The sequence below is a fragment of the Diadema setosum genome, chromosome 19, assembly GCF_964275005.1.
Source record: "Diadema setosum chromosome 19, eeDiaSeto1, whole genome shotgun sequence".
NCBI lineage: Eukaryota > Metazoa > Echinodermata > Echinoidea > Diadematoida > Diadematidae > Diadema > Diadema setosum.
Window position 1 is genome coordinate 7182135 of NC_092703.1, and position 26501 is coordinate 7208635.

The window sequence follows — 26501 nt, forward strand, 5'->3', positions numbered from 1 at the left end:
TCTATTAATTTACATCCATTAATTTAATCAATCTCTCCATTAACAGCCACTGCTAAGTACATTTCAAAAGATAATGTGACATGTCAAAGTACTTTCTGCATAGAGTAGCAGCAAGAGGAGGGTGATTTCTTAGTTGAAATAATTTGTTGATTGTTGAATCGACCAGGTGATATATTTACTGAACAGTTCCATCCGATTGCTTGCATGTGCATTTGTGTGACTGTATGATTGTGTGTACAGAACTCCAACAAATTATTGTCATAAGATGATAATGTCAATTCCACTGCCAGGAAGGTTTAATAGGACTGCCAAGCCCAAATTGACAAGCACAATTTGAATCAAACCCACAGTTTTTATTCAGTGGAGTTAAAATGTGTGGAGTAGGTATACCGAACTTGTGTGAAATTGTAGGTGTCATTAAACAGGACCATATCAGGGGAATTACCCCCTGAGGGCAATTACCCTCCCCCCCCCCCCCCCCCCCCCCAGCTAAATACTGGTAAGTTATAAGGTTAAAGTAAAGATTAGGGTTAGGGTAAGGTTAACAGTTACAGTTAGGCCAAAAAAAAAAAATTGTTGCATTGGCGTAACATGAGATTTTCAAATAGGGTCGGTCGGGCGGATTTTTTTTTTTTTTTTTTGCTACCTGCATTTTACGTGTAAAACTCGTGCTCAGCTCAGTAAACAGTTACAACTGCTGAACCGAATGTGCTGTGTTCATCTATTCTACAAATCATTTATGAGGCCGATATTACTGGAATTATACCCCTTCACAGAATTTAAAGATGTTGAAATCCCTATCCTGAATGTTTTCACTTCATATTTTACTATTTTGACTTAGATAAGATAGATGCAAATTGACCCATATGTACGATCTTTTCATCGCACGCGGCGATCTCTATTACAGTCCCACATATACAGATTCGTGTAAGTTCTCCACACAAGAAACCTATGGCAAAACTGTGCACAATACATCGCAGTCTGAATGCTAGATCTCTCCTTCGTACATCCGATATCCCCAGAGCCGTTTCCACTTCCGGGTTTGTGCGATCGCGATCGCAATCAACAAGATATTTGATATCGATAGCAAAAAAAATAATAAAAAAAACATGGGGTCGGCGGAATTTTTAGGGTCAGGCGGGTTACGCCAATGCAACAATTTTTTTTTTTTGGCCTTAGGGTTAGGGTTAGGGATTAGGTTCAAGATTAGAATTACGGTTAGGGTCAGGGGAAGGGTCTGGGGTAATTGCCCAGAGAGTAATTGCCTTAGACCCAACAGTGCACAGTTTCATCAAGCATTTCTGCAAAATAGAAATGCACTTAATAGAATTTGTCTTTTCTGAGGATGTAAGATAGAGTGTATATCCAAAGGTATTAGACAAGAAAGAAAAACAAGGCAATCTACAGCAGGTCTTGAAACTAAATACACAAAGGCAAATTCAACCACAGCTTTAGCATTGTTATCAAAAATTGTAGTCCAGTGATACAGTGAGCCAAGCCTAGACCCAGTTTCAGGCCACTGCAAAACAATGCAAATTTCTGACCTCTCTTTAATAATGGGGAGAGTCGCCTAAGGTCTTGCTCCCAAATTGTCCCGATTAAGCGGCGGTGACTGTACAGATATCTTTGAAACTGATTCAGGTGAGATATTTTGTGATGAAAACCAGAAGGGAGCTGTAGCCACAAAGGAGCAATGTTGACTGCCCAAGGCATTTGATATATCTGTTATGAGTTCATATACTGTACTTGACTTGTTTGAATGATGTTGACAAGAAACATTAGTTTTGAGAAGAAGACTTTATCATCTATGGTTGAAAAAAAAAATCAAATTCACATTGATTTTCAAGAAACTTCCAAACATTTTCACCCAGGTTGCCCACAAATTGCTTTTGACAGCAAGCAAGCTTCAGCAAAACACTCCCAAGTTCATTTGTCTGAGATGACATAATCATACAGAGCTGAAAGATGTTCATATCTACTGAAGATGATAGGTCAGAATTAATTGCTGTGACGTCAACTGTCTGCTCGTACAAGTGCCATTCAATTCAATGTTAAATCACAGCCATCTTTCTCATGTACTAGAATTTACATTTCAGAAATGAAGCATTGGAAGAGCCAAATGTTCACAGATGAATTTAAGCAGCTGATACAACCTGTAAAGTGCCTCTTAACATCAACTAGTTCCAGTTTAGTTTATTACAACTGTGACAGCGTAAACTTGCAATTTTTTGTTCTTTTTTTTTTAACCAAGCTAATATCGCTAAGCCTCTTGAATAATTTTGCCAACAGAAGTACAACATGTATTACTGAACAGCTAGTTTGATACCCCCTGAAAGTATCCTCCTTGTGTGTGACTTCTGTTTGCGTATGTACATAAAGAAATGTGTGAAAGAATGCCATGATCACCAATGGGTAATTATGATAAAACCAAAAAGTTTTGCCAGATGTATTGAGTCGCAGAGCTTACCTGATCGTGGTTGCTACATGATGTTTTACATTCGATTACATTGATTACAATATATTGTGCCATAACAGTATTCATCCCTCGCAAGAGTGAATTGCAGGCACCTTGTTTTCCATGCGATTCATTAATACCACTTGGACACGGTTCGATCATTACTGTACTCGTAGCATTCTCCTGGAATAGAAGTCGATATACCGACTTTATTATTTTTTCAAAGTTTTGATCTGAAAATGATACAAAAACTTGATATCCCAGCAAATTGTGCCAGCTTGACAAGTTTATTGTTAGAGCTTTCAAATACACTGAGTCCTGCCAAGTACTACTGTGTTTTAGCTTCAAGTATTCATGGAATCCATAAACTATAAAGGTTTTACTACAGTAAGTTTTTTTTTTTTTTTTTTTTTTTTTTTTTTTTTTTAGAGAAGAGGAGTTTTTGTGGCATCTTTTGACGGGTGCAAGCTGTGAAATACAAAATAGCTGTGTATAATGACAAGCTGAGACAGTGTGTGAATTTCATTTCTCAGTCAATGTAGAGTGTGTGTAGATCCTAGTAAAAGCTACAAAAACATTGCTGGTAAAGACAAAGAGTTTTTGTCACATGTTTTGTTTTATTTTGTGTTTTTTTTTTCCATGCAGAAATCTCCCCATAAGACCTGGCCATCAGAAGCTATAACATTCCTGTTGGAAATGCTTGTTGAGCAGACATGTACTGCTCACATTAAGGTAAGACTATTAAAGCCAGATTTTGTTCCATCCCCATCTCTCTCTTCCTCTCTCTCTCTCTCTCTCTCTTGATCTTCTCTCCTTCTCTGGAAGATCGCTATTAGAGTTAAATAAAAAATTTTGAACTCTTGTCTATAAATATTTCACTTTCCATATAATTGAGAAATATTGAAAACCAGATCTTGTCATATTATTGTCCTCATTAGCCGCGGTCACACTGGCGAGAGATCAGAAGTTTAAGATCGCAACCTTTAAGATCTCGAAGTTTTGACAGTTTGGCTGCAAACTTCCTGCAAAACTTCTCGCAAAACTTCCCACTCCAACTAGGGATTTTTCCTCCACCCCCACCAAACTTCTTGATCTTTTACCAGTTTGACGGCTAGAATTTGAAACTTTAGTTCCTCTGTAGGTTGTATGTAATTTTATGCAATGTTCTTGATTTCAAAGTAGATATTTGCCTAACGTTTAACTGCCATGTTATTTGTATTTTATGCCTCTGCCCAAAAGGTACTGGAGGCATTATTTTTTTTTAATGTTTGCTAGTCCTATAGCCTGAGTGAATTTGCTGTCATAATGCTGATCATTTATCATTTACTGTAGTATGTGCTGCAAGTGCCCTTAACCATTGTGGCAGCATTAAGCTGTTTGAAGTCGTGTAGTATGCAGCATAAAATGAGTGATGTGGTTTTAGAAGGGCAATCAGTTTAAAGAATTGATTTTGATAAAAGATGACAGGACATTTTCCTCTAACCTGAAGTGGAAGTAAAGATACACGATGATTAAATTCCTTTAAAGGAAATGTTCCTGCAATTGATTTCATGAGCTCTTATCTATTCCTGCACTGTGATTGATATACCTTGTCACTTTCACTTTGTCATTTTCTTTTGCTGAAGATCCTTGATATACCTACCTGTCTTTTTTGTCTCTTTAAAGGCATAATTTACCATTTGCAGATGAAACAAAAACCCAGCATTAGTGCTTTAAAATAGTTCTGAAATGTGAGTTAGGGATAGAAACAACCACTGTGAAAATGTGAATCCATATAATCGATGTTAAGCATTGTTAAATACACAAAATGTGAACAATAGTTATAATAAAAATGTTTTAAGACTAAACCGTCTACAGTAATGGTTTATTGAGAAAAATACTGATATCTCCTTATACATTGTATTTTAGGCTTTATTGCAAAAATGTTATATGGTAGTGTGTTTTGTGATACACCAGAACTACACATATGCATCAAATGTGATATATTGAAATTTTTTTTTAAATTACTGCTCCCAAAGGTAAACAGGACCTTTAAGTTGCATTTTCTTTAATTTCAGTCAGCAGTGTGCTGTACCCATTTTTTTCCCCCCATTTTGTTTTCCCACCTCCAAGTATTGTTTGCTTGATATTCTATTGTTGATGCCTGGTTCAAGTACGTGTATACTGCTATTGTCTCCTTTTATCTTAAGGGGGTTTCACACCAAGCTTTGCGTAGAGTTGCGTAGAGTTGCGTAGCGACTACGCCGAAATCTGCTGCGTACTCATGAAAAATAATTGTGATGATCCGCGCAGGATTTGCGTAGTCCCGGCGTAGGAATACGTATGGTTGCGTAGAAAGCGCGTATCAACCTAGATTATTCGGCGTGTAGCGGGCGTAGAGTTGCGTACATAAACGTAGGTCGGGTGTACAGGCCGCGTAGAGTTGCTTACAGTTGCGGGAAGTTGCGTACCGCGGGCGTATGCACAAATTAATGAAACTGCAGATCTACTTCAGCATAGCCTTCTGCTTCTTATTCCACTAATTGCCTGCTGTTCAAACATGATATGGTTGCGAGGTTAAATTCTTTGCTGGTATCTCCAGTTCTCCAGCATTACTTAGCTGTCCTAGAAACAGCATTCGCATAAATACGAACGTTTTGCAAAAATGAGAAAAGCGAAGAAAATAAGATGTGGCAAGAATCAGAATTAAGAAGTATGTGGGTCAAATCTCGGATCCAGCGGCGACCAAGGGACAATATGAACAACTGATGGAAAAAAAAAAAACACTACGTGCCGACGATGTTTCTTCAGTTATCAATTTCATGTGAATAAAGCCACAGGCGTTTAATAAACTCTTGACACGACATGCACCGAGAATCACACAATAAGATACAAATTTCAGGAAATCTTTAGAACCTAGCTTCAAACTTGCCATAACCTTCACTTGATCAAGATGACCAGCAGCATTATCATGAAGTAACTTCAGGTTCGTGGAGATACGTTTATATAATGCCCACCTGCCAGACATGGAAAAAATGTAGCGTCAACACAAGCAGAACAGAAAATGAGCAAAGGAACTACCTCGTGGTGCCATGGGAAGATGAGATACCCATCATTTAGATCAGTGTGATTAAATGGCACTTGCAATTGCAGTAGCTTCCGATTCTCCCTGATTCTCCTCCAGAAATCTTTACTAGCCTGCCAAATTTATCTCGTTGAGTTTTCACTCATGTCTGCGTGCGCTAGTCTGGTTGATCACTATACTGTAGCATACCTTCTACCCCAATCTCCATTTTTTTTAATGAGTGATACAGCAGCTTCTTAGCCTCCTTGTTATAGTCTTCACAAGTCTTATCATAGAAAATCGGGTGCTGTTGAACCCTCTCCATTAGAACGGGTACCCTTTCTTGGTCAGTTAAAAGTAATAAGGCTGGAAGCACGTTCTGTTTCCTCTACCTCGGTGATTCAGGAAACTTCCCGCTGGAGCTTCACTGCCAGATTAGTTCACACAGTGCTGGCAAATTGCCTGCATGTTGATCAGTAGAGGCATGTATAAATGAGCAGGAGAAGAAGTCTCGCATCTACCACAGCAATGTTTGCTCTTCCTTTTCGGCCTTTTGCAGTCATTAGGACTACAAAAGATATAATGAAGACTCGAAGAGCACAGGAAGATAACAGACACCAGACATTCAGAGTCCAGTGGAATGAATGATATCATGCAGTTTTCAAGCATGGATCACATTGGAATGCCAAATCTTCACCAATAATAATAGCCTACGCAATTGTAAGCAACACTACGTAAATGTACGTCAGGTCTACGCAAGTCTACGCAAATGTCTACGTAACAGTACGCAACACTACGCCATGTCATACGCGAGCCGAAAAAGTGCCTTCGTGTGAACACGGTTTAATCGCGTACTGTTGCGTATAAATGGCGCACAGTTGCGTAGTGTTGCGTAGACTTGCGTAAAATCTGCGTATCAGTGCTCTACGCGGAGGGTACGCGAAAAAATTAAACATGTTTAATTTTTTGCGTACATCTCACGTACGTATTTTGCGTCCCTCGGCGTACTCTTCCGTAGAGTTGCGTACTCACAGCATACAGATGCGTAGTGTTGCGTAGTCACTACGCAACACTACGCAACTCTACGCAACAGTACGTAAAGCTCGGTGTGAAACCCCCTTTAGTGAAATGTAATTTCCTATCACATGAGCTTTGAACTGTGGCACTAAAGAATAGCTGCATTTGATTGAATAGCATTTTCTTTTGAATGAGACAGTAGAAATGCGTACCCATATGGGGCCATTAAGGAATATTTGCAACCCAATTGTTTTGCAGAATATTGCAATAAATAGTGTAATTATTTCTCAGCAGCCATGTTTTAACTTTGTAATTAAGACTTTGCCTGGTCCAACATAATGCTCTGAAAACTGCTGTCAGAATAGTTGACAACTCTGGCAAGGAGGTGCCACATAATCCGACAGTAATTGCAGGATTGTGATTACTTCTCATTGTTCATCAAGTACACTGTGCAGCCAAAAGCAAAAACAAAACAAAAAACCAGAACGGAATAGAACAAAACAAAACAGACCAAAAAAATGTAGTTTAGGATTATTTGCCATTCTCTCGCTGTCTTGTTTGTGTCTCACTCTCATTAACCTGATTGTATGATGGCTATTCGTGATTAACTTCATAACAGCAATTATCTCATTCATTCCCTTCAAGACACTGTTGAATATTCTCTTGTTATCAAAGGCATCATTGAAGTTTAGGATAATTTCACATTCTTTTTGGAAATCATCACATTGTGTTATGTGAGCAAAAGTTACACTAATTTTCACTTTTGTTTTGTGAGACATTAGGTTTGATGTAATCAGCTTCTGTTTTCAAGGTGAAAAAAAAAAGAAACATGCACAAAACAATATGCCTTATATGATTATCCAGTACTGTGACTTCTGTCCTATACTAAGTATTGTGTGTGTGGGGGGGGGGGGGGTGGCAGATTCTTTCCACATGTAAGGAAAATACTTAAGTTTTTGCAGGACTCTTATGAAATATTGTAGACTAGGATTGCTTGAAACAAATGTCATCCACACACTTTGTGTGTGTTTTGAATTATTATAGAGATGCCACTCTTGAAACACTTACGTATTGTGAAGTAAATTTTTTGAAAGTTGAAGAAAATGTGCCAGCCCGAGTTGAAAAAGAAAGGAACCACAATTCTTTCACTCAATCATGCTTTGGTGATCTGATTGATTGATTGATTGATTGATTGATCAAAAATTGATTGATGGAATGATTGATTGATTGATGATAGATAGATAGATAGATTGATTGATTGATTGATTGATTGATTGATTGATTGATTGATTGATTGATTGATTGATTGATTGATTGATTGATTATTTGATTGATAGATTGGATGGATGGATGGATGGATGAATGGATTGATTGATTGATTGATTGATTGATTGATTGATTGATTGATTGATTGACATGTGTCACTGTCCTCCAATGTTGTTATTCTTGTCTATAGAGTACATTCAATCTTTCATTTGCAATGAGCCATCACTACTGGAGTTTTATTTTTTCTGTTGATTTTACTATGTCCTGTCAAGTTAAGAATTTGAATTCTGCTTTTTCCAGTGAAGTTTAAGAATGTAGATATATCTTTTTTAGGGCACATTATCTATTTAATTATGTGCTTTTTTTCCCTTAATTTTGCTGATGTCTCTATCTGCAGGCAATGTGTGTGAAGGGAGAGCCCCTGAAGGTTGAGCTAGCCTTGCCCACTGGGGAGAGTGCCATTAGGGTCCTGCTCAACAACGGCTTTGCCGAGCTCCAGCCAGACTTCGAGGATTTCGACGCGGGTTGCCCCGACGACGCCAGCACCATCACCGACGGCACGTCCACCCCAGCCTACAGCCGGGCAATGAGTGAGGTACAGTTTCGACCGCCCACACAAGCATGTAGCATCGTGTGGATGCGCTTTTACCTGACAAAGATGAAGAGCTTCTTTTATCACATTTTCCCTTCCACAGGGTAGGGCCAGAGTGTGACAGATATACATGTACCTAGCCAGGATATTGGCTGCAATGGCCCATGAGGCTATAGTAAGGCAAAATTTTCCAGCCCTACTTTCTATATTAGCCCAACATGAGTCAAATTAACCCAAGAAATATGACCGCCATCCATGCACAGACAATACAGTGATGATTTTTTTGTTTGTTTGTTTGTTTGTTTGTTTGTTTGTTGTTGCTTTTTTTTTGGTTTTGTTTTGTTTTGTTTTGTGTTGTTTTGTTTTGTTTTACATGTTGATCACACATCAAAGTCGTGAAGCTAAGGCAAACTCATTTGCATGTATGGTAACACAGTTTGGGCCCGATGGTGAATGACACGTACAAAAAAAGAGTGGGCTGGTGCATGTTAGCGCCGTAATGAAAGTTGTGGTTGTAAATGTCAACATGACCACAATGATAAATAACAAGCTTGGAAGGCACAGAGGGAATATTTCCATGAATACAGTATCAGTGTGGACCGACTGAAAACATCACTTCATGTTATCATTTAAAGGAAACTTGGCATAAGAACAGAGCAAAATGAACCTCAGTCCGACATTTTGCAATATTTCATGTCTGATTTCATCTTGTCATAATGTGCAGTATGCATGCTGTGAGCCTGACATTAAGGCTGCACAATATGCCTATTTGTATTTGTGAGTGTATGTAATATTATGTGAAAATGTATGTGTGGAGGATGTATGTTTGTATGACTCTGTATGTATGCTTGTTTTGTATGTGTACTCAATGTATGTCTGTCTGCATTTTTATGTGTATGTATTTCTACTAAGATCAGAATTGTGATCACCCAAAATAGGTCAGGCTATCATTCTTTTTTTCTCTCATGCAAGTAATAATTAAAATATTCTTTCAGCAATGTGTAGATTTTGTGTCATGCGATTGGCTGAGCAGGATGTAGCTTCTTCTGAATGATCATCTTGTCAGGCCTACCTCAAACTCTCTGTCTCTCTCACTGTCCACCTCCACCCCCCCCCCCCCCAATTTTATCAGGATGGGGATGATGTCCTCCAGAAGTCTTCCGGAATCCTGGACATCTCGGGGGCAGTGGAAATGCTGCAGGGCGTGGCCGAGATGGAGGAGGATGAGCAGGTGATGGCCGTTGCTGGGCAACCATACATACCCATCATCCTCCCGGATGTGGGAGTCAACTTTCTTGTGACTGTCACACACCTGGATGAACCAGACCAGGTAGATGCCTCTTTTTTTCACTGTGAAATTTTAAGATGAATTTGAAACAAAGACAAACAGGAGTTTTAAAGTACAGTGAACCATAGACAATTTAGTATGTCCTGAAGGCGACCAGCAGGTACACCTGTAGTAAGTTTTTGTGTTTGCTGTATGGCAGATACGCCACTCATAAACATATTTCTCACTTTTTCATCTCCTAAATTCCTGCCAACTTATACTTCCATTGGTGCTGTCTTTCCAGACATGGGGACGTGCTGTAATGATATATCCCTCAGTGCAATCAAGCACTGTAAATCGATGTATCGTCAGCTCCTGCATGAGAACCTTGTTGCAACCCCCCTTCCCCCAACAGATGTGAAATGTGTGCCTCATGTAATAGCTAGTTTACACTAGTTGTATTTTCATGCCTTAGCTGGAATAAGGTTAAAGGCATAGTTTACCATTTGCAGATGAAACAAAAACTCAGCTTTAGTGCTTTAATATAGTTCTAAAATGTGAGCTAGGGATAGAAACAACCACTGTAAAAAATTGAATCCGTAAAATCGATGTTGAGTATCATTAAATATACAAAACGTGAACAATAGTTATAATAAAAATGTTTCCAGACTAAACCGTCTACAGTTATCTTGAATTTTTTTAAATCACTATTCCCAAAGGTACACTGGACCTTTAAGTGTGGCTGAATGTAAAAGCTAGGCAAGTTAAGCTATGTTCTTGGGTAGGTGAAAGGTTCATCTCCTGCTTGCCTAATATGATTCTCTTGAGTATTCTGTGTTGCCAGCTTGATTCTCCTTGCCAAATCTTAAAGGGATGGTATAGAATTGGTTGAGATCATGATTGAGCTTTTAGCTTTTTACAAGATACTAAGAAACCACTTATGAAATGTTACAAAGCATGCAATTCTAAGAGGAATTCAAAGTTTATTTAACAAAAATCGGTTTTGAAATGGCTGAGATATAAATCCAAAAACAGAGTCAAACAAAGCAATCCTAATAGAAGATGGATCCCACCTTTCATAAGGATCCCTTTGTTTTGGATAACTCAGCCACTTCAAAACCAATTTTCATCAAGTAAACTTTGAATCCTTCTTAGAACTACATGCTCTTTCATATTTCATAAGAGATTTCTCATAATCTCACAAAAAGTTGGAAATCTGCACCCCATCTCAACCAAAGCCATGTCATCCCTTTAAGCAAGCTATGTCTCTGTTTTGTTAGAACTGAAGCTTGTCTTCCACTCTTCAAAAATTTGTTTCCTTTTGTGATATGTAACAAGCAGTTATGGCTGAGCACTTCTGTTTGATTATTTTTTTTGTCTTTTGTGTAGTTACGCTGTCTGTGCAACTGCATTGATGACATGGGTACTTGCACAGATTGATTTTTCAACTGTAATACTTTTTTTTTTTTCAACTATAAGAATTTTTCAGCTATAAGACTTCACAAGAAAACACACAAGAGAAAGTCCATGCATACCTTTGTAGCTGGTCCTCATAAAATGTAGATCAACAGACATTCATTTTACAACATCTTGGATATTACCGTTTTTCGGCAGGTCTACATCCAGTATGCCAATGCCTCTCTTGCTGACCCAGATGTAACCATAGCGATGGCTGCCAGGCAACTCGTCGAGTGGAACGCCCAGATCGAAGAGCTCTCCTCCGCCAGCACCGCCTTGCCGTTTCTTCTCAACCCACAACCTGGTAGGTATTGTGGTGGAGGTTGCCGCTATTGCTGCAATGTTGCTGCAATGTTGCTGGTGACTAATGTGGGGGAGGAGGAGGTGAAGGGGTTTAGTGGGAGGGGTGGACAGTGATAAAGGGAGTGATTTGATAACAAAGACAGCAATTATGATAATGACGATGATGATGATGATGAAGATGATGATGATGATCATCATCACGATGATGATGATGATATTAGTGATGATTGATAGGGTGCAGATATGATTAGGATGATATTTACTACAATATCATTTCTATGTTGCTGGTGACAGGGAGAGGGGGGGGGGGGAGGGGAGGAGAGAGATTTGGATGAGGAATTGTTTAATGATGACACAGAAAGTGGCAATGTTAATGATGATTGCAAAGATGATGGTTGATGAACTTAATGGCTATTATGATGTCTGTGATGATAGTGGGGATGTTATGAAGATATGCATGCAGGGATGACGAGGATGATTAGACGATGAACGTGTGGAGTGATGATCAGTAGGGTAAATTGTGATTGTGAGCATTATGGTGATAATTATACTAATCATGGTTGTCAGGCGAAGGCGGCGATGTGGCTCAATAGTTAGCTCATCTGCCTCATGATCAGCTGACCTGGGTTTGATTGACAAGTCTAGATGAGCAGTGTTGTGTGTAATCGTGCCATCCTCTGTAGTAAGAGGCAAAAACACTCTGTCCCTCTGAGGGGACATGAAATGAGGGTCTTATATCTGAGGGAGGCACGACTCGAGCAGGTAAAGAGATCCTGCTTCATTCATTCATCGCAAAGAGCAGGGTGGTTCGCCCGGTGAAGTGGTCACTCAATATCACGTGCCTGCACCAGAAAATGGGCAAATGATGCCGACCCCTCGATGCCCCAGATGACTGGAAACAGTATCAGCAGATGGTATCAATCCTGGCACATTGTGTACCGTACAAAGAAATGAACCGAAGGATATGATATTTGTCGAGCAAGAAGCGATAAAAAAAAAGGTAGTAATGAACATGTTGTCAGAGGTGGTGGCTTGATGATTTCATTGGTGATGATGGTTATAGCATTGTGATGATGGTGTTGGTTGTTGCCTTGGTGATGAGCATTGTAATGATGTTGTAGCATTAGCATGGATGCCATTCGTAATAATGATTTTTTGCACTTGGGGTCATGACAATTGCATCAGTGATTGCATTGATATTTGTGGCAAATACATGTGAAAGTGGTGTTATAGGTGGTGATGCAGTTACTAATGATATAGTCTTTGTGCTTGCAGTTGCCTAATAGTGGAGCGGCATAGCCGAACAATTGTGCATTTTGTGATAAAAGCACCAAATTTCGTACACAGGTTGACAATCACGTTCAGATTAAATTTAGATATTGGGCCATCGTAAATAGCGCCCTCAACGTCCATGGCAGCCATTTTTCACAATGGCTGCCATAAATGCCATGTTTTCGTAAAATTTGCTAATTTTAGGAGAGAAAAGTAAACAAGATTTTGGTTACAAATGGGAAATTACATTCAAAATAAATCTAGATATCGAGCCATCGAAAATAGCGCCCTCAACGCCCATGGCAGCCATTTTTCAAAATGGCCGCCATAAATGTCATTTTTTGAAAACATTTGCTAACTTCAGAAGGGAAAGCCAGTAAGATTTTGCAAACAAGTGGGAAATTACATTCAAAATGAATTTGAATATTTTGCCATTGTTCACTGCGCCCTCAACGTCCATGACAGCCATTTTTTAAAATGGCTGTCTAATGTGCCACTTCTTCGATGACTTTGCAAATTTCAGAAGGGAAAAGTTAATAAGATTTGGCCATAAATGTTAATTACAGTACATTCAAAATAAATCTAGATATTGGGCCATCGGAAATTGCGCCCTCAACGGCCATGGTAGCCATTTTTTTCAAAATGGCCGCCATAAATGCCATTTTTTTGTTAAAAAATGCAAACTACAGAAGGGAAAGCCAATTTTTTTTTCACTTTTGTGCAAAGAAGCGGGAAATTACATCCAAAATAAATCCAGATATTTGGCAATTGAAACTTGCGCTCTCAATGGCTATGGCAGCCATTTTTTTTTGAGTGGTCACCAAAAGTGCCACTTTTTCATTTAAAAAAATGCTAATTTCAAAAGGAAAAGTCAATGAAATTCTGGTTATAAATGGGAAATGACATTTAAAATAAATCTCGATATTGGCCATCGGAATTTGTGCCCTCAACGGTCATGACAGCCGTTTTTCAAAATGGCCGCCATAAATGCTATATTTTCGAAAAGATTTGCTAAAATCAGAAGGGAAAGCCAACGAGATTTTGCAAACAGGTGGGAAATTACATTCAAAAGTAAACTTATTGGGCCATTGCAAGTTGCTCCCTCAATGGCCATTCCAGCCATTTTTCAAAATGGCCAGCATGAATGTCTTTTTTTTTTCGTAAAGTGTTGCAGACGTCAATCAGAATTTCCACAAAAGTGGAAAATTACATTCAAACTGAATTTGATAATAGGCCATCCAAAAGTGCACCCTCAACAGCCATAGCAGCCAAGTTTCAAACAGCTGCCATGGATGCCCCCCTCCCCCACCTTTTTTCCCCAAAAAAATTTGCTGATGTCAGAAGGAAAAGTCAATAAGACTTTGCAAACAAGTTGAAAATTCTGCTCAAAAATAAATCTAAGCATAAGGTCTTCTTAGAAGGCGCCCTCAAGGGCCATGCTGACCGCCATGGATGTCTGCTTCTTTCTTATTTTTTTTTTTTTTTTGAAAGATTTGCTAATTCAGAGAGAAAATCAATGAAATTTGTACATATGTTGAAAATCATATTCAAAAGAAAATGATATATGAGGCCATTACAAATGGCACCATCAACGACCATGGCAGCCATTTTCCAAATAGCCACTATAGATGCTATTTATTTCTTGAAAATATGATAATGCCAGAAGACAATACAATTTCTTGTGGAAATTGACAAAAGACATTCAAATAAATTCAAGTTTGAATTTGAATTTGAATTTGAAATTTAACATCGTCCCCAACGGCTATGGCAGCTCTTTGTCAAAGTGGCTTCCACACACTCCTTTTTTTTTTTATTTGCCTATTCCAGAAGGAGAAAGCAATAGAATACTGCTAAAGAGCAATTATATCTAATGCAATCTGGTGTTCAAAGAAATTTAGATTAAAAAAAAGGTTTCATTGATGGGTTAGTTCTAAATTCATGTTTTCAGTTTAGTTCTAATTGCAGTATTTCGCGTGTGACGGCTAACAGTATGGATATCAAATGTATGTGTTTTTATGGAAGCAGAGCATAAAGTAAATTAACTTTTTTTCGCAAAATGAAAGGCCATTAAGAATGTCTTAAGAATGTTTAGGAAGTTAGATTTTAGACTAGATACACGTCATATAGTCCCATATACATGTATTCATTGATATGGTGTTACTGTCAAAGTTGATATATGGCGCCATTATCCCTGGATATTCATATTACTCTTTTTCGGAAATTTTTCATGTTTGCCACCTAAAATATGCATTCATCATTGGTGAGATATAATCGCTAAGCATTTGACTTGTTTATTTTAGTTGTTCCTCAAATGATTTCTTTAACACCATATTTCAGATTACACAATGTCTCTGTGAGTATTCTACTGTCCTCTCCTTCTAAAGTTAAGCAAATTTTCAAAAAAAGAAAAGAAAAAGAAGAGTGTATTGTAGCCATTTTGACAAATAGCTGAAATAGCCATTGAGAACACAGCCTATGATGGCTCAATGTTTAAACTTCTTTGTATGTAATTGTCAACTCGCGCAAAAAAATGTTTATTGTCTTCTTCCGGCATTAGGACATCTTCATAAAAGAAAAATGGCATCTATGACAGCCATTTTGGAAAATGGCTGCAATTACCGTTATTAGCATTTTTTTTTCTTCTTGAAAATTGGCGAAGGAACAATTTCTAGAGTTAGTGCAACCTGGATATATTGTTTGATTTTAAACATGATTTTCAATTTATGTACACATTTGTTAACTTTTCTTTCTGAAATTACCATTTTTTAAAACAAAATGATTATGACAATTGCAGCCATTTTGGAATATGGCGGCAATGGCCGTTGAGGGCAGTATTATAATAATCTAATACAAATATTCATTATAATAATCTAATACAAATATTTATTTCAAACATGATTTTCAAATTGTGTGCAAAATCTTATTGATTTTTCCTTTTGTGAAATCAGGAAATAAAAAATAATGGAATCCATGGTGGCCATTTTGAAAAATGGCTGCAATGGCCATTGAGGGCGCTATTTACAATAATGTAATACATAGGCGTAAGATATATTTCAAACGGAATTTTTGAATTGAGTGCAAGATCTTATTGACTTTTCTTGTGGAATTAGTAAATTCAGAGAAAAAATTGCATTTATGGCGACCATTATGAAAAAATGGCTGTCATGACCATTGGGGGCACAATTTGCGATGGCCCAATATCTAAATTTATTTTAGATGTTATATTCCACTCGCTTGCAAAATCTTATTGATTTTCCCTTCTGAAATTTGTAAAATCTTACGGAAACTGGCATTTATGGTGGCCATTTTGAAAAAAATGGCTGCCATGGCCGTTGAGGGCGCAATTTGCGATGGCCCAATATCTAAATTTATTTTGAATGTTATTTCCCACTCGTTTGCAAAATCTTATTGATTTTCCCTTCTGAAATTTTTAAAATTTTACGAAAACTGGCATTTATGGCGGCCATTTTAAAAATCCCTGTCATCGCCGTTGAGGGCGCAATTTGCGATGGCCCAATATCTGAATTTATTTTGAATGCTATTTCCGACACATTTGCAAAATCTTGTTGATTTTCCCTTCTGAAATTTGTATATTTTTGCAAAAAATGGCATTTATGGCGGCCATTTTGAAAAAATGGCTGCTATGGCCGTTGAGGGCGCTATTTACGATGGCCCAATAGCTGAACTTATTTTGAATGTTATTTCCCACTCGTTTGCAAAATCTTACTGGTTTTCCCTTCTGAAATTTGTATTTTTTTTTTGCAAAAAATGGCATTTATGGCGGCCATTTTGAAAATGGCTGCCATGGCCGTTGAGGGCGCAATTTGCTGTGGCCCAATATTCAAATCTATTTAAAATGTTATTTCTCACTTGTTTGTAAATCCTTATTGATTTTTCCTTCTGAAATTTGTAAATTTTTACGAAAAATGGCATTTATGGCGGCCATTTTGAAAAATGGCTGCCATGGCCGCTGAGGGCGCTATTTACGATGGCCCAATATCTGAATTTATTTCAAATGTCATTGTCAACATGTGTGCGAAATTTGGTGCTTTTATCATAAAATGCACAATTCCTCTAATTTTTCAAGCTATGCCGCTCCACTATAAGTTAGTTACGGGGGGGGGGGGGGGGGGGGGGGGAGGGTCAGAGAGGGGGAGGGGTTTTAGTAGAAGATGAGCTAATAGAAAGAGACTGCACATAGGAGAGGGAAAAAACAGTATTTTATGTAAGTTTCTCTCTGCAAAGAGATTCATGGGGAAAAACTCTGAAAGTTCAACAACAACAAAAAAAGAAAGAAGGGAAGAGACAGGCTGTTCAGAAATTACAAACTTTTAAAGTTTAGTTTAGTTCCTTGTGTCACCCTCTCCGGATTAGAACCCTAAAGCAATTTGTGATGTCACAATTGTAGAACAATATATAAAAGGTATATTAAATATGAATTGCACCAAAATTTATTGTCCTCGCCGAACGAGTTCGAGCAGGGGACTATGAAACGGGCTCCGTACGTGTGTGTGTCTGTGCGTCCGTCCTTGCGTCCGTCCGTGTGTGCGTCCGTGTGTGATCAAAATGTTCAATTTGCTACTTCTCTGTCATTTATGAGCCAATTTTGATTCTGTTTGCTTTATATGATAGCACTACATGGGAGCTTTAAAACTTCTACACAGAATTTCAGTTGTGACCTTTGACCTTGACCTTTGACCTATATTGTACATTTTGCTACAAAATGCTACTCCTTCGCCATTTCTAACCCGATTTCGATTCCGTTTGCTTTATGTGATGGCACTAGGTGAGGGCTTCAAAACTTCTACACAGAATTTTGACCTTTGACTTCTTTGACCTTTGACCTTGATTTTTGACCTATATTGTACATTTTGCTACAAAATGCTACTCCTTCACCATTTCTAACCCGATTTCGATTCCGTTTGCTTTATATGATGGCACTAGTTGAGGGCTTCAAAACTTCTACACAGAATTTTGACCTTTGACTTCTTTGACCTTTGACCTTGATTTTTGACCTATATTGTGCATTTTGCTACAAAATGCTACTCCTTCGCCATTTCTAACCCGATTTTGATTCCGTTTGCTTTATATGATAGCACTAGGTGAGGGCTTCAAAACTTCTACACAGAATTTTGACCTTTGTCTTCTTTGACCTTTGACCTTGATTTTTGACCTATATTGTACATTGGCTACAAAATGCTACTCCTTCACCATTTCTAACCCAATTTCGATTCCATTTGCTTTATGTGATGGCACTAGGTGAGGGCTTCAAAACTTCTACTCAGAATTTTGACCTTTGACTTCTTTGACCTTTGACCTTGATTTTTTACCTATATTGCACATTTTGTTACAAAATGCTACTTCCGGCGGGGACATATATTACGCACCGCGTAATTTCTACTTTTCCTTGTTTTTCTTAGATGTTTAGACCTTGACCTTGCTCCTTCAGAAGGCATTCTGAATGGTATTTGCCATGTGATACAATTTGGGTCTCCATGGCAGGTCAAGGGAATGTGTACCTCCAGTATCAAAAAAAAAGGAAAAAAGTGAAGAGTCTCATAACTTCAACTCCTGCTATAATCTTTTCTGTACATTATTTTACTTTTATGTCATCACAAATTGTTACAGATTTACCAACCAGAGAGGGCAGCAGATAGAATTAACCAAGTCTTTTGATAACTTTAAAAGTATTACAACATTGATGGTCCTCAGGTATTCCTTACTGAAAATTGAACTAATCTTCAGCTAAGTCCACATTACATATATGTATGCTAATAGGGAACTTACTCGTCCTCTGTCTCCTAGAAAAAGGGGGGAATAAAGTACAACATCCCTTTAATCCTTGTACCACGCAACTTGCTCATGCACTGGAACTGCCTGTAATATAGACGGTGCCTTGGGGGAATCTTAATATCCTTAACATGCCATTTCTTGAAATAACAAATATTAACTCAGACACCCGTGCAGTGCCAAAAGTCCCTTGAGTACAATTGACAGGCACAGTGTGCCCAGGCTCAGTGTAAAGAAGATATCTTCTTCTCTCAAGTGTTGAATAAGTCATACCAATGAGGTCCTTGACAGACTAGAATAAGTTTAGTGTATCTTTAACTCTTTGTCTCCTACATCTCTCTTCCTCTCGCTATCTCTCTCTCTTTCTTCCTCCCCCTGTCTCTCTCTGTACCCTGTATACTGTAAAATTGGATATTTTTGTGCGACTAATTTATTATTATTTTTTTTTTGCGCTTGGCGGGGTTAGAAGAGTTTTACGTGTTTCTAATTCCGCAGGATTAAGACACCAACTACTGGAACACATGGCAAGCAAAAATATTTGCGTGCTTTTATTTTCGAGCTAGTTTCTGGTTACACGAAATGCGCAAAAATTGCAACGCTGTGGAAAATTTCCACTTTTAAGGTAATATGTCATTTTATGACCCAAATCAGCTGTGCTCTCTCTATATTCCAAAAAATGTAGACAGAATTTTCATGTATATATCACTTTTGCCAGTGTTGGCTTCTTGTGAAATACGCAAAAGTTTCTAATTTTACAGTTTGCAATGTTCATTTCTGTTTGTGATAAATGCAGTTAAGTTATAACTGACTTTAGTTCTGAGTACTTGGTAGAGAGAATACTAAGAGACCCGCTTTCTCTCATATACTGTAACTCAAAACCCTGACATAGATATATTCTATCTTTCTCTGTCTTTCTTTGACTTTCTCTCTCATAACTGTAGACTCCCACTTTTATACTGCATAAGCTGTTACTTTCACGTACAGATACCTTTGCGAAAGAGGCAGTCACAGGTATTTTTGTGAGTTTTTTTGCGAATTGACACCGAAGCTATCACAGGTGCATTCTTATCCCAGCACATGGCGACAATTTTAGCACGTTGTTAAATTCGCAGTCCAACAGTGATTTGTGAAATTCGCAAAAATTAAACCCTGGCAAAAATAACAGCTTATACAGTGTACTGTAAAAGTGGATATATTCGCGGGACTAATTTTTTGCACTCGGCGGGTTAAGAAGAGTTTTGCGTATTTTTAATTCCGCGGAATCAAGACATCAGCTACTGGAACATATGGCAAGCAAAAATATTCGCGTGCTTTTATTTTCGCGCTAGGTTTGGGTTGCGCGAAATGCACGAAAATTTCAACATCGCGAAAATTTCCACTTTTACAGTATTCGTCCATCTCTCTTGCTCTGTTTCTCTGTCTGTCTGTTTTTCTTTGATTGCCTTTGTCTCATAATTCAAGACTCCCATGCCCTCTTTGCAATCTGTGTTCCTCAGCCGCCCTTTTCTTCATTCCAGGAGTGTGCAATATTCATCTCTGTTATTCATGTGATTAACCACTTTTCTTGACTCAGCACTCTTAGCCGTGCTTTGTATTCAATCATTAATGAAAAGTCATGTTAACCCGGGGTACCTCGAGCAGAGAGGACCTGGGTAATGCAACAGCGCTCTTGTGAAGTTCATGAAACATGCCCCGATGGAATGGGTAGGATATTTTGCAACTTCCAGCCGAGACCCCCATAGATTATTCATGGCCCTCGGAGTGAATTTTTCATAACCGATATTCTCCAGGAGGGAACACTTTAAGTCGGGTTAGGTGCTCTCTACACCCTCTTCATGAGATAATCGGGTACAAGTAGAATAGCGAGCTGTTAATATGACTTGGTCTTGCATCAATTAATGTTGCTGCTTGAACAGTATCCTCCGGGTCCATTGATTCCTGCTCAAGTTGCGAGAAGGTTCAGTGATCTATAACCCCAACCTGGCATGTCGAGAGTGGAAGGGGTCGGTGTTAGATTAACAATTCAACAAAAAAATTAAAAAAAGAAAGTGCAGAAAAGCTGCCACTGGCAGTTCCTGTTACGTGCATCTGGCTTCCTCAGAATCTTTTTTGTTTCTTTTGTTTCGTTTTATTTTGTTCGAATAGCATGGAACATACGTGTATTAGGTATGATCTCTCTTGTAAACCATGTAGTATCAAATTCATTTCAATCGCCATGAAAATTGGCACATGCATTACCTGTCGTGTAATCTAAAAAGCTTTAAAAGAAAAAAAATGAATTTTTCATTTTTATATTTTACATTAATATGATTGAAATCATAAATTTTGCTCTAACTCAGAAAATAAAGCTACAAGCATCCTAATTTTTGGTTATTGAATATTATTCCTTGTAGCATTCCTAAAAATGCACTTGAAAAAAAAATCTGGTATCAAAATTAATTCTTATGTATTCTATTGTTCTATAAACTTCTTGTGTATTTCCTTGTTTTCTGATCTTTTGGGTTTTTTTTTTTTCATTTTTTCCCACAAAATTTATTACAGAACCTATTTTAGTAATCATAATTGTGCTAAAATTTATTGGATTTCAGCCATTGAAAGTGAAAATAATCATATCTTTTTGAATAAGGTGAAAAAACTCTATTTGCGTAGACTTTGAACACAAAATCATGTTTTTGAGCCATTTTCAGTCTGAAAAGCATGTATTAAAGGTCGTGCAGCATTGTATCGGTATGCCCAATTTTCGCAAAAGTGGTGTCATATGTGTAAGACTTGGAAGTATTGAAAGTCGGTTAGCGACGTGGTCAAAAAAAAAAATTGCATGACGGAATGATCATGGAAAATGTGAAAGGTGGTTGATTCACCCCCCCCCCCCCCCCCCCCGGCCGTTTTAGGGTTAAACTGCTGAAAATTAGCCACAATGACACTATGTCTTTGTTCTGACAAGTTATTGCATATATGAAAATGTCTATAACATGTCCATGCATGTGGATTGTTCCTGTGCTAGTTTGCAAGTGCGTTCAATATTCTTCATGCACCTTAACAGCGGTTATCAATCGGATACCAAAACAAACAAACAGAAAACACCTCCGTGAAAACAAAACAGGCTGCCTCAAGAAGTTTAGGAGGGTTGTTCGATTGAATGGCAGCGGATGCGTCCGGGGCAAGTTTCTGCCATAGAGATAGACATGAACGAAGAAGGTAAAATGAATGGGCCGTCAATGGCCATTCGGATCAATAGGAGGCATGAATTTGAATGCATTTGTAAACCGATCTATTGTCGCAGCAAAGCTCCGCGAGTAAACAGGATACATCTACGTGTTTATGTGTGTGTTTTTAATCTGCAGAAACCTCTTTCTATTCAGTACTCTTGGTCTTGTTTGTAATGGCATGGGGAAAGCACTCTCTTGCAAACAGGATTAAATAAACAACAACAACAACAACAACAAAAAGGAAGAATTCTTGTTGAATTGGAAGTGTCCTTCACCGCCCGGTGGAATTTAGTTACACTTTTCCTTTTAGCGATCTGCCCCGAGGGGATCTCTGCATAATGACTCCCTCCTGATGCATTTTTCTTTCATGTTACACTCCCCCCTCCCCACGTTTTTGTTTTCTCAGAACTTTAGCTGTCATTGGGCGTGGCATTAATCACAATAATACCTCAGAGACACTCTGAAAAACTTCCTTCATTCTTTTCTTACCTGGATGGTAATATGTGGCATCTAATGCATCAGCCCTATTTCCTTTTATTCTTTGCTGAAACTTTCCTTTCCATCTATTCGTCTGCCGTTGTGGGAGTAGACAGGTTGTGTTGCAATGAAAGAAAAACTACTGTTTTTTTTTTTTTCAGTAAATGTATCAGTACTTTTAATACCTCATCCATCATTGACATTCTATTTTTATGTTGAAATTTTCGATTCTTTCTTTTCCCCACTCACTCTGATTTGATATTGTGGTGTTGTGGTTTATCAAGAGATGTGGTTGTATTAGCACTAAATTGCACTGTTTTACTCGCTGGAAAGCCTCAAAGACATGCTAAGTGATGTTTTTTCTGAAAGGCACTTTCAGTATGAGATTACAAAATACCTTTTTACCTCCGCCAAGGGAGGAGGTAATATGTTTTCATCGGCATTGGTTTATTTGTTGGTTGGTTTGTCCGTGTGCGAAATAACTCAAAAAGTTGTTCACGGATTTGGATGAAACTTGCAGGAAAGGTTGAGAATGACACAAGAAACTGATGATTGAATCTTGGTCGTGATCCAGGAATTTTTATGGATTTTATGAAGGATTCTCAGTATTTTGGCAGGCAGGGTCAATGAATGTGAGAGTTCAAACTGCATATTTTTTTTTTAGGTTTGCATACGCGAACTAAAGTGCATGCTCTAATTTCTGCTAGGGCGAAGTTGATGACGTAACTAGAGACTTCTGTATTGAGAAATCAGGTGATTTTTAGCATGCATACAGTGTAGATACAAGTGTATGGTTGGAAATCACTGATTTCTGTGGAAGAACAAGATCTATGGTGGAAATGAGCTGCTTGGCAAAGGTCTGCGCTCTCAGAGTCCTCCAGTTTATGGTATGAAATCAGCTTTGCTTTATTTTTTTATTGGTGGAGTTACTAGGGAAGTCTCACATTTTCCACTCTTATTAATCACAAAGGGAAACAAAAACACAGAAACATTTGTTCATAAAATATTTCTTTCATAAGAGAAAAAAAAATGCCTTCATGCTGTTATGTGAGACAATTTAAATTTTTTTTTAAGCTGATACATACTTATCATTTAGAGTTTGAATGCAGAAACAGGTCAACATGATTTTCAAAATTTTCTTCGTCTAAGCAAAAAGGTAATACTCTATGACTATTATGTGACCCTGCATCACAAAGCCAACAAAAAGTCGCCAGACATTGATTTTTTTTTTTTTTTTTTTTTTTTTTTTACGAGCAGATTCTGGAAGAGCAGTCTTTCAGCTTTAAAGTGATGTATAACTCGATTCATATGGACTATCCTAACCTATCCTGAAATTGGACAGAAAGTACACACTCTGGAAAAGTATGAACTGAGAAAACTGAGACTCTGAAGTACACGGTCTATTCAAATGCTTAATCTTTACCAAGCCGTGCAAGTTGTGTGATGGATGTGACAAAAATAGGATGTAAACCACCGAAGCAACAACAATGAAGGGATTATTAGATTAAGCTGAAATTGAGCATGCTTTATTAACATGTTCTGTCTATGATTACTGCCAATTTTCAAAGCAGTAGCATCATCCTTTCTAAAGTTATGAGAGTTGAAAGCGGAGAGTATGTACAGGGTTTCTAAGAAATGAAAAGGGACTCTGTAAGACGCACCTTTATATACTATTCTACTAAAAAATGTTCGAGAAAACCGGCTAGACACACAATTTTCTGTCTGTTTCATGACTCCAAACCTTAGCATAATGTAGAAGAAGACTTGGTCTTTCAGAAAATATGAAAAACTCCAGATTGGCTAGGTTGACCCATTTCACCTATTTTCAGTCCTTGCACAAAATCAGTGTGTGCGACTTTTTGTTGGTTTTGTGGTGCACGGTCATATAATATAGAGTCCCAGTCGTGTGTTCTTTAATGTTGTAGTGATAGGAAGAAAGCCTCTGACAACCGGACTGGTCATCATCAAACAGAGAAAGAATAGAATCTTTTCAGTGATACTGCACCTGCTACATAACAACAACAAAAACAACAACAACAATGATATTTTTGAAAATATTAAGATTATCACGTACAGTATATTCTTATTATTTCTTTGTTTTTCAGCAGATTCAATCTCATATATCATCTTCATATTATATATATCAAAATTTTCACATACAGTATATTCTAATTATTATTATTTTTTTTTTTTTGCTTTTCAGCAGATTCAATCTGATCTTCTTCATATATATAATACGTATAATGTGAAGAATATCTTCTTCCTATATATAATATGTGTATATATATTTATCAAGGTGACAATATCAAGATTATGTGTGGAAAGCTGGTCTGTCAACACTACTCCTTTGTGAGTAGCTAATGGGCCTGACTACGGGCTCTCTGTTTCTAAGAGAGAGGCACAGTATGCTCGAATTGCTCCACGATATGCATCACCTCTGCCAAGGGCAAGAGGAAGAAGGGCTGCCACGGCAACAGGTGCATGCCTCCAGCAAGGGTTGGATGGCATGGAATGAGAGGAGGGGGGGGGGGGGGACTCCCCATGCTCTCTCAGGGGGGTGAGGGGGAGGGGTGGGGCTCTTTACTGGGCAGACAGTGATTTTGATGTTGCCTCCCCATCCATCCATCATGGAATGAGACATACACCGTAGGAGAGCAAGCGAAGGAGAGAGAGTGTGAGAGCTTGTAGTAGTACTCACGGTTTATCATGGTTTTACTGGTGCTTCTCTCTCTCTCATTCTAGCTCGCTGTCTTTCTCTTTTTATCTCTGAAAGTAAAAAAGAAAGAAAAAACAAAAACAGAGAATTCAATTAGTGATGAGATGAACTTGTCAAATCCTAGAGGAATTTTTGCTGCATATTTTGTCATCTTGTTTCTATTGAATACAATGTATTCAACTCTGAATTTTACTTTGAATCCTCTACTAGAGGAAAAAACAATAAATGATGGTACTGGTAATATACTATGGGTAGAAACATAATTTAAATATCGGTAATATTAACTGTAAAAGAGGATATTTTTGCACGACTAATTTTTTGCGCTCGGCAGGGTAAGAAGAGTTTTGTGTGTTTTTAATTCCGCGGAATCAAGACATTAACTACTGGAACATATGGAAAGCAAAAATATTCACGTGCTTTTATTTTCACGCTAGCTTTTGGTTGCGCGAAATGCGCGAAAATTTCAACACTGCGAAAAATTCTACTTTTACAGTAGTACTGTCATTTCGTAGAGTTTAGTGCATCTGAATAATCCTTACCCATGAAATATGTGCAGTGCTAGAATTTGGTAATTCTATCAGTATTGAAAGCTTTTCTTCACATGCTTTGTATGTTCACCTAAGTTAATAGATTTTTACCTTCCATCTATTTCTGTCTCTGATTGTCAGATATGCCATGCTGTGCCCAGTACAGCGCCGACAAGCGTTGGTACAGGGCTCTGATCGTCAGTGTGGTGCGTAAAGAGATCATCATGTGCCACGTGCAGTTTGTGGACTACGGAACGGTGGAATGGCTGTCGCTCAACAGGTGGGTCTGGCATTTTCTCTGAACAGTTTGGAACAACTGCGATGTAGGAGTGGTGGATGAAGGGATAGTTGAAAGCTGCGAGGAGTTCTTCGATGGAGAGAGTGAAGAAGTGATGAACGAGTGCTAGAAGGAAAGGTGGGGGGGGGGAATTGAATGAAGTAAAGGAGAGATGGGCCTATACTGTAAACATCAATATCTTTGCGTTATTAATTTTTCACGCCAAGCGACACAAAAACATATTTGTGGGCTCTTGACTTTGCTGTGAAACTGTCAACCCATTCAAAATGTGCAGAGAAAATTGTCAAGACATTTTTGCGGGGTGAAAGGGTTCTGTGATGGATAAACTGAAGTGAAAGTAAGATTGAGTCTATGATAAATTTTTGGTTTTGTTTTCAATTTCTGAAAATGACTAGTAATAATGTCAACTAAATAAAGATAATGGAAAGAGTTGAATATATACGGAGTAGAAAGCTTATTGGCATCAGTGATAAATGATTGATGGATGGATGGATGGATGGATGGATGGATGGATGGATGGATGGATGGATGGATGAATGGATGGATGGATGGATGGATGGATGGAAGGATGGATGGATGGATGGACGGCTGGATGGATGGATGGATGGATGGATGGATGGACGGACGGATGGATGGATGGATGGATGGATGGACGGCTGGATGGATGGATGGACGGCTGGATGGATGGATGGATGGACGGCTGGATGGATGGATGGATGGATGGATGGATGGATGAATGGATGGATGGATGGATGGATGGAAGGATGGATGGATGGATGGACGGCTGGATGGATGGATGGATGGACGGCTG

The 26501-nt window shown here is 38.3% G+C and overlaps 1 protein-coding gene across 1 annotated transcript in view; it reads left to right on the forward strand.

Annotated features, from left to right (window-relative positions):
* LOC140242963 (RING finger protein 17-like) overlaps positions 1-26501 on the forward strand; it is a 152810-nt gene that overhangs the window by 76504 nt on the left and 49805 nt on the right. The window contains exons 30-34 of the mRNA XM_072322707.1: positions 3101-3187; positions 8179-8376; positions 9506-9703; positions 11255-11402; positions 25534-25672. Of these exons, the coding sequence (XP_072178808.1) occupies positions 3101-3187; positions 8179-8376; positions 9506-9703; positions 11255-11402; positions 25534-25672 (770 nt within the window). The remainder of the gene's footprint in view (positions 1-3100; positions 3188-8178; positions 8377-9505; positions 9704-11254; positions 11403-25533; positions 25673-26501) is intronic.